Source organism: Hypanus sabinus, chromosome 8 (assembly GCF_030144855.1).
Source record: "Hypanus sabinus isolate sHypSab1 chromosome 8, sHypSab1.hap1, whole genome shotgun sequence".
Lineage (NCBI taxonomy): Eukaryota > Metazoa > Chordata > Chondrichthyes > Myliobatiformes > Dasyatidae > Hypanus > Hypanus sabinus.
Genome location: NC_082713.1, coordinates 28,998,317 through 29,011,840, shown reverse-complemented (window position 1 = coordinate 29,011,840; position 13,524 = coordinate 28,998,317). Strand labels below are relative to the sequence as shown.

The window sequence follows — 13,524 nt, the reverse complement described above, 5'->3', positions numbered from 1 at the left end:
GAACCACCTCTTTACACCAATCTTACATTAATATATTTTTTTAATTCACCCTGTATGTTCATCAGCTGTCTTGCCCTCACAAGATTCTACCACTCACCTACACACCTGGGGCAAGTTACAGTTGTCATAATATACCCATTCACATGCTTCTGGAATGCTGCTCACCCACACAGCAACAAGGACAGCATGCAGACTTCACGTGGGTAATGCCCTAGATCAGGTTTGAACCCCGATCTCCGGCACTGCGAGCAAGTGTCTCCACTCACTGCCTAGAGGAGGAGGACAGGTGGGGAAAAGATGAGAGGGATGAGAGTGGTGCCAAGGTGCTCTGATCGGCACTACAGATACCAGGCCAGTTAGGTGTGCATTGGACAGAAGGGCTTGGGCAAAAATGCTTGTTCTGGATAAAACCTAAAAATGGGATGTATAGCTCTATCAGTGTGAGGTGATATAAATTTATAAAAAGCAAGATACAGAATGTCATTGATCATTGGAAGATTTACAATATCCTGCTTAATCTTTATAACTGTCATGCCAAACTGCATTAGCTATCTTAACAGGGAAGTGTAGGAAAATGTTCCTGCCCTTCCCAGATCCAAGTGGATGGGGGGGGGGGGGAAGAGAAGAAAAAGTGAGAATTTCTTGGTTTAAACAAACTGGCCTGCATTCTAGCCCCTCATATTCACTCTCCACACTGAAACTAATGAGAACCCTCCCTTTAAAATCACATACCATTTGACAAAATAACTTGGGCAGGAGAATGTGGGTTGTGTTTGAGGCTGACTTGTAACTAAAAAATTATAACCTTGTTCTATGTTAATGTTAATGGTCGCTTGAAATTCTAAGTTGCTGAACAAATTAGCCAGAATAGTTCAATCAGCCACACGAAGCACAGTCCTAATTAGTTGTGTGTCATCATCAGGTCAGTGCAGTTTTTCCAATTAATGAAACGCACTGCGGCTCTTTGTGTAACTTATCTATTGTTCCAGCCACTCATTATCACTGCAGCTCTGAGATGTGCTGCAAAGCGAGATGGCAAAATTCAAGAACTTTTGAGCTCAACTAGTCCTAGACTGCAATATCCCAGTTATAATGTTGGGTAGAGAGAGAAAAGTGGATAGTCCACAGAGCAGGAGATATAGATTCAAATTCACGGATGTAAAGCACAGGGATGCAAGGCAAAGCCTTCATTTTGAACAGAAGCAGAAAGGAAGCATTCAATTAGGCTTCCACGTGAGTATCTGATAGGCACCCGAGGAAAACTAATACAGTACGTGCAAGGAATTGGAAGAATAGATTGTGTTATCAGATGCTAGCATACAGGAGCTTCTGTAGAGAGCTTTAGAGGGATATTCTCAAGCCCAGAGTCTACAACAGCCCCCACTTAGTTCAAGAAATTCTGTTAAATTACACGATGAAGCACTTTTCAAAACCTTTTCATAAAATGGTTTCTTAATTGAGATCCATCAAGCAAGGTATTCACCTTTGACACATGCTAAGTTCAGGACAAGGATCAGCTGTGAGCTGTAACTGCCATTGGAGAGTGTCCAGGGGAGGTTCATGAGAATGATCCCAGAAATGAAAGGGTTAACATTCGAGGAGAGCTTGAGGGCTCTGGGCCTGTACTCATTGGAGTTTAGAAAACTGAGGGGGGAATCCCATTGAAACCTATTGAATATTGAAGGGCATAGTCAGAGGACGAACATGGAAAGGATGTTTCCTACAGTGGGGGAGTCTAGAACCAGTGGGAATCAGAATCCCAGAATGCCCCTTTAGAAAAGAGAGGAGGAAATTTCTTTGGGTGGTGAATCTGTGGAATTCATTGTCTCAGATGGCTATAGAGGCCAATCATTAGGTATATTTAAAGCAGAGATTGATAGGTGCTTGATAAGTAAGGGTGTCAAAGGTTATGTGGGGAAGGCAAGAGAATGGGTTTGAGGGAGACAGTAAATCAGCTATGATGGGATGGTGGAGCAGACTCAAATGGCCGAATTCTGTTTCTGTGTGTTATGGCCTTATGACCCACCTCCACTCATTTAGCTAATTGGAATTTATTTAATGAGAAACAGCACGGAAGAGGGTTTTCCAGTGCTTCAAGCCACACCTTCCAGCGACTCTAGTCTAATCACGGGACATTTTACAATGATGAATTAACCTACCAACTGGTAAGTCTTTGGACTGTGGGAGGAAACCAAAGCACCCAGCGGAAACCCACGTGGTCACAGGGAGCGTGTACAAACTCCTCACAGACACTGGCAGGAAATGAACCCTGGTCGCTGGTACTGTGAAGCTTTGGGCTAACAACAATGCTACTGTGCCACTCAATTACAACTGGTAGTTAATGGTTCAGCCGAAGTGGAAGTTCTCTACTTTTAACATAGTGGTGGCACTTAAGTGGCTAGCCACAAAAATTGTCACTTTAACACAAAATAAACTCTACTACAAGAGGTACTTCTATTGAGTATTTGAGTATCTACCCATGTTGGTCTACGGCACTTCCTGGCATTTCCAAATATGCACAAAGTTTTCAGTCAGGCAGATAACAAAAAAAAAGTAGTATACCCATCCGGACACTCACATGAATGGACACAGGGATTCTGTATCACGTGCTATTCATCCCAGTACTGCAGCTGGGGAATTTAAATTCAATAATTAAATAAACCAGAGATAAAATGATAGTCATTGGTGACCATGAAACAGCCAATCGTTTAAAAAAAATTGGTTCACCCATGTCTTTCAGAGAAGGAAACCTGCCATGCTAACCCTGACCTTTGTAACGGTTAAACAAGGCACTGGATCGAAGCAATTAGTGATGGACGATAAATGCTGGCCCACATCCAGTCAATAAAGAAAAAAGAATATTTCTGTTCAGACACTGCAACAGTTTCCTAAATTGTTGGCAAAACCCCTTACGAGTTCTTGCAAGTTTGCGACCTCTGGAATGTGGAATTCCTGACTTGCTGCCTTATTTGTGCCAGCCAGGACTCCTCACAGCTTCAGAGCACTTGATTATAGAGGCACTTACAGTGGCTGTCCAGCACTTTCAACTAGTTACCTGCTTCTTTTTTAATGGTGCTTGATGATCAATCGTTTTAAACATTTCCCAGTATCAGTGAGAGTAAGCAACAGTTAAAGGTTCCCCAGAATTTGGACAACTGCCTAAGCATGACCTTGTCTGGGCCATCAAGGCAGTTAGGGGGACCAGGCTTCCTCAGCAGCCATTTGCCATGGACCCAGGCTACACTGATGGGATCTGGACCCCCGTTTTGCTGGTGAGATAAGCCCGCCACATCTAAACCAGGAAAGCAGGTTCTCCCTATGAGTGTGTGGGTTTCCTCCAGGTGTTCCGGGATCTTTCCATATCCCAAAGATTGTTGGGTTAATTGCACACTGCAAGTTTCACCTGGTGTGTAAGTGAGTGGTAGAACCTGAGGGTGGAGGAAATAAAATGGAGTTAAGGTAGGTTTAGTGTTAATGGGTGATTGATGATTGACATAGACTAAGTGGGCTAAACTGCCCGCTCCCATGCTGTATCTCTGTGACTCAGTGAGTGTATTTCCACACAGAGAGTAGCTGAGGTCAGAAATGCGTGCGAGTCTTCAGCAACATAACGCCACCGTTCTACCAGCTTTGCATCCTGCCTCCTATCACAAAAATCACTAGCATGCTTTAAGCAGGTATAATCTACGTGGAAACACAAAAAATTCTGGTGCAACTTAACACGCCAGGCAGCATCTATGGAAATGAATAAATAGTCGATGTTTTGGGCCTAGACCCTTCTTCAGGACTGAGGAGGAAGATGCCCTTCACCCTTCCTTTCTGGTCCCGAGTGTCTTCCATCATTTCCAGCCTTGAAGAAAGAAGAAAGGTCTGGGGCTGGACCATCGACAATTCATTCATTTCCATAGATGCAGCTTGACCTGCTAAGTTCCTGTGTTCCTCTAGCATTGTGAGTGTGTGTGTGTGTGTGTGTGTGTGTGTGTGTGTGTCTGTGTGTCTGTCTGTCTCTTCAGATTTCCAGCATCATGTTTATAATCCACATGGAGTCCTTTCTATATTGTCCTCTACGTTGCTTCTATGTGGTCCTCCAGATATCATTCACCTCAATCAACTGAAAGGAAATTTCTGCAAATGTGGATCATACTGAAAGAATCTTGTGTCACCATTTCCAAACAAATTTGTAATATCTAGTTCATCATTCATGGAAGTCCAGCTGTCTCTTCCTTCTGGCAGGGAAACAACAGCCAATAGCACTGAAGTCTTTAAATTACGATCCAACATTGGGAAGATGATGCTTCAGCAAGATAGTCCTTTCTCTTCTGTGGTTACAGATTCCCCCCATCATTCATTCTGCAACAGATCCCATACCACATCCCTCCCCATCAGCACTCTACATCATTCCTGCCTTACAATTACCAATCCATCAAACCTTCCCCATTCTATGGAACACTCGTCACAGCTACAAAGGGTCTCGCATCAGCTCCTTAAATCCCAGTGCAGGAACAGAAAATCATATGGAATTGGACAGGTCAGTTGAGAATCTGAATACATATCTTTGTAACATTTTACATATCAGTTGAGGCTCGTCCTGATCTATGCTGAAACAATACAGCTCTTGGTAGATCATGTGACTTTTAAAACAATAAACTTCACGTTGCTCAGAGGCACTGTTGCCGTGAAGTGAAATGCAAAGCGTGACATTCCTCTTACCTCCCGACACACTGCTGCTATTTGACCTTCATCCATACAGGTCTCTGTGACCACGTCTGTCAAGGAACCCCCAGCCAAATATTCCATGACTACCCAGAGTTCGTCCCCCACAAGATAACTGGCAAAAGAAAATAAAACCATAAATAAATGCTATTAGCAATCAATTGTGACCAAACTTTACCATTGACCAATTTCATAAGGACAAAAGAATAAAACATTAAGATTTAGTTTTAAGTCTTGATATCAAAAAGACATAGCCCTCAGGAAACAGAATATAGATATGGCACAAACCACCCAGATATTGTGCAGGTTTGGGCTCCAATTATTGCGAGCAGTTTTGTGTGCCCTCCCCCCAGTTCTTCAAGGCTGTCATAGTCAGGGGTGGTACTGGGGACAAGCTCACACAAACATGCATCTCAAACAGCCTCTGACAACCAAATCCAGCTCCTGGCCTCCACGCGTGCTTTAGCTACCAAGCCCAGTGGAACTGTTTCTAATGACAGAAGGAGCAAAGCTGGGTTACTGGCACCTTAAAATCTTCCACTTTGGACTGATGGGGCTCGTCAGCAATTCATCTAGGAGAAAGCAGACTCTGATCTCTAATCTCTGCTGCCTTTCAGCTCAACCCACTCATGGGGGAGGGGCCACAAGAGTAAGTATAGAGGAAAAATCCAGTACTACATCGAGTTCAACATTGACTGGAAGCTCCTGCAAAGCCGCTGGCACCAAACTGTATTGGTCTCTGCTGTTCCTTTGGATTCGTCAGCTGCGTGGAGAGGGGGAGCCTGCTACACGGGCTATAGCCTGTTCTTTGTATCATACTGTACCACAGAGACAGCCAAGACACAACATCCATGGTCGACTCCGAGCAACAGAGTGCTTCACTTTGGACTCCATATCCAAGAAAGGTTGTGCTGGCATTGGAGAGTGAAGTGATTAAGAATTATCCCGGGAATTAAAGGGGTAACATATTAGAAGTATTTGATGGTTCTGGATCTGTACTCACTGGGCTTTGGAAGAATGGGGAGGGGGGATCTCATTGAAACCTTTCCAATCAGAAGGCACAGTCTCAGAATAGGAGGATGTCACTTTAGAACAGAGGTGAGAAGGAATTGCTTCAAGGCGATGAATGTGGAATTTATTGCCGCAGGCGGCTGTGGAGGCCAACCGATTGGTAAATCAGTTGGTAGGTTCTTGATTAGTAAACGTATCAAAGGTTATGGGGAGAAAACAGGAGGGAAAAATAAATCAGCTATGATTAAATGGTGGAGCAGACTTGATGGGCTGAATGGTCCTATTCTGTCCCTATGTCTTACGGTCTTACCCAAGTTCCCAATCTATTAAAGCATAATGTACAGAAGGGAGTCACGCAAACTCACCTTGTCTAAAATCAGCACCAATTAGAGAACATTCAGATCTCGAAACTGTTCACCTTCTGGATCATGAATAGAGTCTTACGAGTCCTTTTCATGTTTCTTTATGGCATAGGTTGCAATTCAGCACATCAAGTTTATACTGGTTCTCACAGCAATCATCGCCGCCTTGTTTTGCTTAGGAGTAATTTACAGTAGCCTATAAACCTGCTAACCAGCAGGTTCCTGGATGTGAAACCACTGCACCCAGGGAAAACCAGGCGGTCCAAGGGAGAATGAGAAAACTCCTTTAAGTGGCAGCACCTAGGGTCAGGATCAAACCTGGATCTGTGGTGCTGGAAGGTAGGAACACTACCTACTGTGTCACTATACCTCCCTGAGTGACTGCATTTTGACAGGAATCAACGGATTGCATGGATATTCATGATGCCTTCACTATAGATACACAGCAGGACCTTATGTGCATTTCCTAATTTGGGCAAAGAGAATCATACACTTCTTAATCACCCAAAAGCAAACAGCCAAGACAAAACACTTTCCCCCTCTGAAGGAAGCCCCACTCTCCTTTACGCCAGATAATCCTAGCATATCTGCAAAAATGTAGAGTAGAGTTACTTTACGGGGTCCTTGCTCTAGGCTCAGCTACTCCCATGCAATCAGGGCAACAATCTGATCCTGAAGTGATTCCCGTGCTGTTACTTTCATATGCTTGTGTTGAGTTCCAGTATTACAGGTCATTTTGGCCCTATTATGAGCCAAATTATGCATGGCATTACAAGCTCTTCAGCATCTTAACGAGTTAAATGCATTCCTACCATATCCTTCACGAATTTAGTTCAATCCAAAATATTCTAGAGTCAGTTAAGCACTACTGAAGGCTAGTCATGGTTACATTGTGAAAACATGGCGGATAATACTTAACAATGACATGGGATATTTTACATCCATCTGTACAGCAGGTAGAGCATTTAGTTATAGAGATGACAGTTTTGATAGCGTAACACTTCATCAGGATAACATTATACTACAAGTGCAGTATCATTCATACCTCTGGGGCAAGACAAACCCACAATCCAAGGTGAGGATGCCACTGGTTCCGCACAAATTCAGAGTTGGGAATGATGGCAATGCTAAACAGCCATTGACTGTCTACCTGGGTGGCTGAGGTAGTAATAGCTTACCTTTCTGATGGTTCAATGTCCACATTAAAAATGTCATACAAAACTACCTTCATATAAGCTGTGTATATAGTGCAAATGGACTGTGTTTAAGCTTGAGTCCCATTCCCAAGGCATCTCATTATATAGAAGCAAATATTCCAAAATCTGAAATACGAAACATTTCCGGCACCAAGCATTTCGGATAAGGGGCACTCAACCTGGAATAGGCTGATCTACCACTGAGCTTGTGCGATCCCGTCTCAGGTCGTGCTTGTGGTAAGGACTCACCTGTCTAAATAGTTGACAATGTTTGCATTCTTATTTTCCCTCATGACTAAGATTTCATTTATAATCAGCTCCTTTTTAGGCTGTTGCTGCAGATTCATCTGTTTAATCGCCACCTGTAATCAAATTCAGTTAAGCTTTGTGAAAATGTGGTCTCGGATCAAAGTGCTTCCTTCAAAAATTAAGACTGAAAACTTGTTAGTGCTCAGTGCACTAGGTTGTCTGGTGCGTCAAGCCATATGGGTGCAAAATCTGCCTGATTTATGCTAGTCTAGATGACCTCAAGAGCTGTCGCGTTGCATTAGAATTAGACACAGGAAGGCTGTCTGAACCAAGCTTCCTATCACTGACTACAAGCCAGCAGCTTCTGTTCAATTTTGCAGATATGAACACAGAGTGCAAAGGGAATGAGGTGCGAATTTAATTACTTCCCCAACCCAATTCTCAAGGCCAAGCAGCCTGGCTGACATACAAAGAGCATTCATTTAGGATTAAACTTTGGGGTTCAGTCAATTTGCAAAAAAAAAGCCTGAAATGACTCAAGATAAGGCCTCCACTTTGCATGCATGGTGGATTGATTTGTCTACTTCAAATAACACATGTGGCGCAGATCAGCAGCAAGGAATTGGGACTGATTCAATGAAGAAATTAAGTATTTTGGTTGGATTTTCCATCCCATTCTTCCTAGTATATTTCCCCTCTCTATACAACACAATAAGATAGAGCACATCCAGAGAATATATGCAGCTCCCTGAATAAACAGATTCTCAGCAAAGTAACACATGCATACCAATAATGAAGACTACCTCTTCCCCTGTGTTTAACAATTCCAGTCAATATGAAAGCCCCGGGGATAAAATGTCTCTGCTGTTGACAGTGAGATAGTGAAAGTACTGTGCTGGTGATCAATTTAAATACAGTCCGACAGCTGTCAGCACACAAGTTCAAAATGTCAACCAAATACCATGAATATGAAAAGAATGCAAAGCTCCTGCAAAAAATGTATGCAGAATAATCTAGCAATTATTTAGAAGCAGCATAATACGTATCAACAAAGACAAGAGTGATTGAGGTGGACCATGAAGGAAAATTCTACCGATGCAATGAAAGAAGAGAGAATGTCAGTCCACTGACGTCAAATGTTAATTCGAGATGCAAATGCTTGCAGATTGGCAATAACTGAGAATATTTTGGAAACACTAGCACAATTTAAATTCTGATGATCCCTCTTGAGAAAATGTATATTGATTAGCAGACACTCCAGTAAATTGTAACTACACGAGAAAATAAGCAAATGATTGCTCCCTTGTTCGTCAAGTGCTGGGATCTGCAAGATACAACTAACAAAAGGAAATAAAGATAGAATTGGCTTTCCTGCCTGGAACTTCACAAGTTGCACAATGTTAAAGGTTTCTTTCTGGAGGTCTGGTGGCTCTTTTGTAGGCAATTACACAAGAGTTTTCAGTTGGGAAAGAAAACTATAAAACCACACAGATGTGTCTAGTGCAGTGCAATCTAAGCAATACACAGGGTGTTGAATTAAGCAGGAAGAGGTACATTATTCACAGAAAACTTTATGCAAGCATTAATATAAACAGACAGCATTGCCAAAAGACCCTGCACACCACAAATTCAAAACATGCTCAGCAAGGAGATTATCTGATGCATCATTGGAACTAGGAAAGCTTCAGACTTACCTCTTGCCCAGTGGCAATGTCTATTGCTGTATATACAGTGCCCGATGCCCTAAAGAAAAAGTAAAACAGAAGTCGAGTACACTTGATTACAACATTCTCTGGAAATGTGGCACAAGCAGGAATATTGTAGAGACTTCACTTTGTGAGAAACAGACGCTGCCAAGCCCGTCAGCAAACATGAGAATCGGGCTCAAGAGGTCAAAGACAGAGTAATACTCTGTCAGCCAATGGTCTCTGCTTGGTATAATCTAGATTGGGATTGGGATCCTCCATTTGTATTGGACAGAAGGCTTCAGGATAATAATTGAATTTAAATGTCTTTAAAGCAGAGAAGCATTCCCAGTCTGTTAATATAAATGGAAGGTATATTTTCGGAAACCCTCAGCTAAGTTTCAGTTTTGCCTCCTGATCGTGTATGGAACGTGAAAGTTTAATTACTTTTGTTTCTTATTTCCATTTCGTTGCTACTTGTTCCAATTCTGACCCTTCCCTTCCTTGGCTTCTATCTCCAGTTTGGGAATAGTACTCATTTTAAGTTCACAAACTCCCACAACAAGAACAAGGGCCTTTTTCATGCCAAGCTTTTAACTTTCTGCCTCTTCCTCCATCAATCTTCCTCTTCCTTCCTGCAGAGCCTATAACCCTCCATTTTACTTTCATCCACCGTGCCTATCTAAAAGTCTCAACTGTCCCTATTCCATCTGCCTCCACCAGCACCCCTGGGAGCGCATTTCAGACATCTCCCCAAACCTTCCTCCACTGAACTTGAAAAGATGTCATAAAGTCAGAACATTACAACACAGAAACTAGCCATTCAGCCCATTTAGTTTGGTCAAACTGTTATTCTGTCTAACTGCAGACACACATTCGCCATTTATCCCTGAGCAGTCCTACCTCACTTTAAACATCCTCCTGTTCTTCAGGCACATTTATAATACTTTGGGATTTCCTTAGTCTTACTCACTAAAGCCTTCTCAGGCCCCCTTCCGGCTATCTTCCAAACACCTTGTTTAGCCCCTTTCTGGCTATCTTGTAACTCTCAAGGGGAGATTTTTGCTTCCTAGATCTTAATATGTTTTTTTCTTCCTCTTGACTAGATGTTCCATCTCTTTTATCAACAATGGTCCCTTCTTTCCCCCATCTCAATGGGACAACCCTTTCCACAACCCCATGCAAGTTCTCCCTAAAAAAACCCTCCACAATTCTGCTGTGCCTTTCTCTGAGAACATCCACAACCAAGTTCCTGCCTAATACCTTTGTAATTAGCCCTCCTGCTACTAAGTACTTCCTCATACTGTCTGCTCCTATCCTTGTCCGTGGCGATGAAATACGCACCCACTGAGAGATCTGTTACCTGACCAGGTTCATTACCCAGTACTAGATCCATTATGGTCTCTCTAGTTGGCCTGTCCATATACTACGTCAGAAATCCTTGATGGGCACAAGTGAGTTCTACCCCATCTAAATCTTTTGCACTAAGGACGTTGAACTCACCCATAACAACCTGTTATTTTTGCACCTTTCCAAAGTCTGCCTACTTGTCTGCTTTTCAGTGTTGCTGTTGCTATTGGGCCCCTATAGCAAACTCAAAATAGGGTGTATGCTCCTTCCCTGACTTTCACCCACACTTACTCAGTAGGCAAACCCTCTCCAACATCCTCCATTTCTGCAGCTGTGATAATTAGCAATTAGCAATGCCACTTCGCACCCGTCTTAACTCCTTTCTTATCCCTTCTAGAAACATTTAAACACTGGAATATGAAGCAGCCAATCTTATCCTTACAATAGCCAAGTCTCTCAGTAATGACCAAAACATCATAATTCCATGTACTGATTCATGCTTTTAATTCATCATCTTTGTTCTTAATACTTCTTACATTAAATAACAATCTTTCAACCCACCCATTCATGCCCTGTACAACTGCTTATCCTTCCTCTACTTTTACACCAACCCAACATCTCACCCAAGGCCCTGATTCCCACCCCACTGCCAGCCTAGTTTACAACCTTCATAATAGCTGAAGCAAACCTACCGGCAAGGACACTAGTCCCTCTCAAGTTCAGGTGTAACTGGTGCCTTTTGTACAGTTCGCACCTTCCCTAGAAGAGATCCCAAAGATCCAGAAACCTAAAACATTGTCCCCTGCACCGACAATTCAACCACACATTCCTCTGCTATATCATTTTATTTTTACACTCAATGGCTCGTTGCACAGGCAACAACCCTAAGATTGCTAACCTAGAAGGCTACATTTAGCTTCCTTCCTAACTCCCTATATTCACTCTCCAGGATCTCATCTCTTTTCCTAATTACATTGTTGGTACCACTTTGTATAGTAACTTACGACTGCTCACCGTCCCCCTTAAAAATGCTGTAGACCTGATCAGAGACACCCCTGAGCTCTTCTTTCATTCTGAGTCACAGAGCCAGACTTGGTGCCAGAGACCTGGATGGTGCTACTTTCCTCTGCATCTCTAACTTAGTTAATCTTAAACCCTTTCCAGTTCTAATGCTCTAAAATTATTTATTGAGATACAGCATAGATTAGGCTCTTCCAGCCCTTTGAGCTGTGCTGCCCAGCACCCCACTTTAAACCTAGCCTAATCACAGGGCATCTAACTGCTATGTCTTTGGACAGTGGAGGAAACCTACATTAACTGTTTCTCTCTCCGCAGAGATTGCTTGATGTGCTGTGCACTTCCTGCTTTTAGATCTTACTTCAGATTTCCAGCATCTGCCCCTGACATTTTTTGAGAAAACCTCTGATGTTACTTTATCAAAAGAGCAGACTATTTCTTATAACATTTGCATCTTTAGGTAAGCAGATTTTTTTTTTAAGAAGGCACATAATTGGTGCTGCAAGATACAAGATGGTTGGTTTGATGCAGGCTCTCCCTTGCATTTTGCAAGGGGAGCAGCTTGCAAGACAATATTTAATAGGAATGGCTTAAAATGATTTGGAAAATGGAAAGCAACTCGTGCACAGAATGCTGTAGGAACTCAGCAGGCTGGGCAGCATCTATAGAAAAGAATAAACAGTCAACGTTTCAGGCCGAGGCCTTTCATCAGGACAGAATGAATGCTTCAATCATCCCAACTAGGTTTAAGTGTTGAATATTATTCAACGCATTTATATGCTATCACAACAAAAATTATTTTCTGTAACTGAAAGGTAAATGGCATTACAAAAAAAATCTATAAGGGTTTGTTCTGACAGGGCCAAATATTTAATGAATATCAACATTAAACTTTTTTTTTGGAACATGGATATATAAAAATAATTTAAAATAATATTTCCTTCCATGTGTTAAAGATGTTACTGACTAGCTTTATTTCACACATGCACATTGAAACATCAAAATATTCAGTGAAAGGCGTAATTTCCTGCAAGGACCCACACTTTCGGTGCCAGTACAGCATGCCTACAATTTACTAACACTAAACTGTAGGATCTTGGAATGTGGGAGGAAACTGGAGAACACAGAGGAAACACACGTGGTCACATGGAGAACGTACAAACTTCGTGCAATGGGAAATGAAACCTGATTGGATCGCTGGCGCTGTAAAACATTACGCAACCATGCCGTGTAATGAAGGACTGGTCCATCCTTTGCTTAGGTTCAGGATGGTAGCGAATTACCATCCCCAACTGCTTTTAAAGACCAGCGAGATGATGGCTTCATCCCGCTGCATCTATTTGGGTTGCATGGAGGGACTAGTGGAGCGGTGAGAAATGGGAATGGGGTTAACACGCAATCAATTTATTCATACAGAACCAACAGTAAGGCCTACTTAAGATTAAATGCTACATGTTAAACAGAATGAAATATGGAGTATGAAAAACCTCCAATACTGGCAACTGAATAGGTCCAAGTGCAGCAAACTTCAAGTCCACACAAAGTGTTCTCTTGGGTTCAACATCATTAGTCATTGCTACAGTAATCTCTCAAGTCCTCTGATAGATTGAATATAACTTTCAACATCTCAGTGCTCAGTCAAGCTCTTGGACTCTACAATAGGAATGTACTCATTCACAGGGGCTACCTATACAATCACTGTGGCAAAATTAAACTACAAGCTATTTGTCATTACTGCTGCATGCAGGCTTCAAAAGAAAGATTAATACATGCTCTAGCAAAATGAAGCTGTGTGTAAAATAGGGAGGTAGATGAAATCCCTGAACTATAAGGAAACAATTACAGGCTTAAATTGAAGAAATTCTCCTGAGTGCATAAAGCAAGCCAAAGCAATGAACTTCCAAATTGGTAAACAGTTTACCTGAAATACTGGAGTGAATT

General features: G+C 42.2%; 1 protein-coding gene across 4 annotated transcripts in view; it reads right to left on the bottom strand.

Annotated features, from left to right (window-relative positions):
* LOC132398005 (serine/threonine-protein kinase PAK 3) overlaps positions 1–13,524 on the bottom strand; it is a 235,378-nt gene that overhangs the window by 19,498 nt on the left and 202,356 nt on the right. For all 4 annotated transcript variants that reach the window (XM_059976884.1, XM_059976885.1, XM_059976882.1 and 1 more), the window contains 3 exons: positions 9,226–9,274; positions 7,532–7,644; positions 4,711–4,828 (listed from right to left, as the gene is read on the bottom strand). In XM_059976884.1, coding sequence (XP_059832867.1) covers positions 4,711–4,828; positions 7,532–7,644; positions 9,226–9,274 — 280 coding nt within the window. The remainder of the gene's footprint in view (positions 1–4,710; positions 4,829–7,531; positions 7,645–9,225; positions 9,275–13,524) is intronic.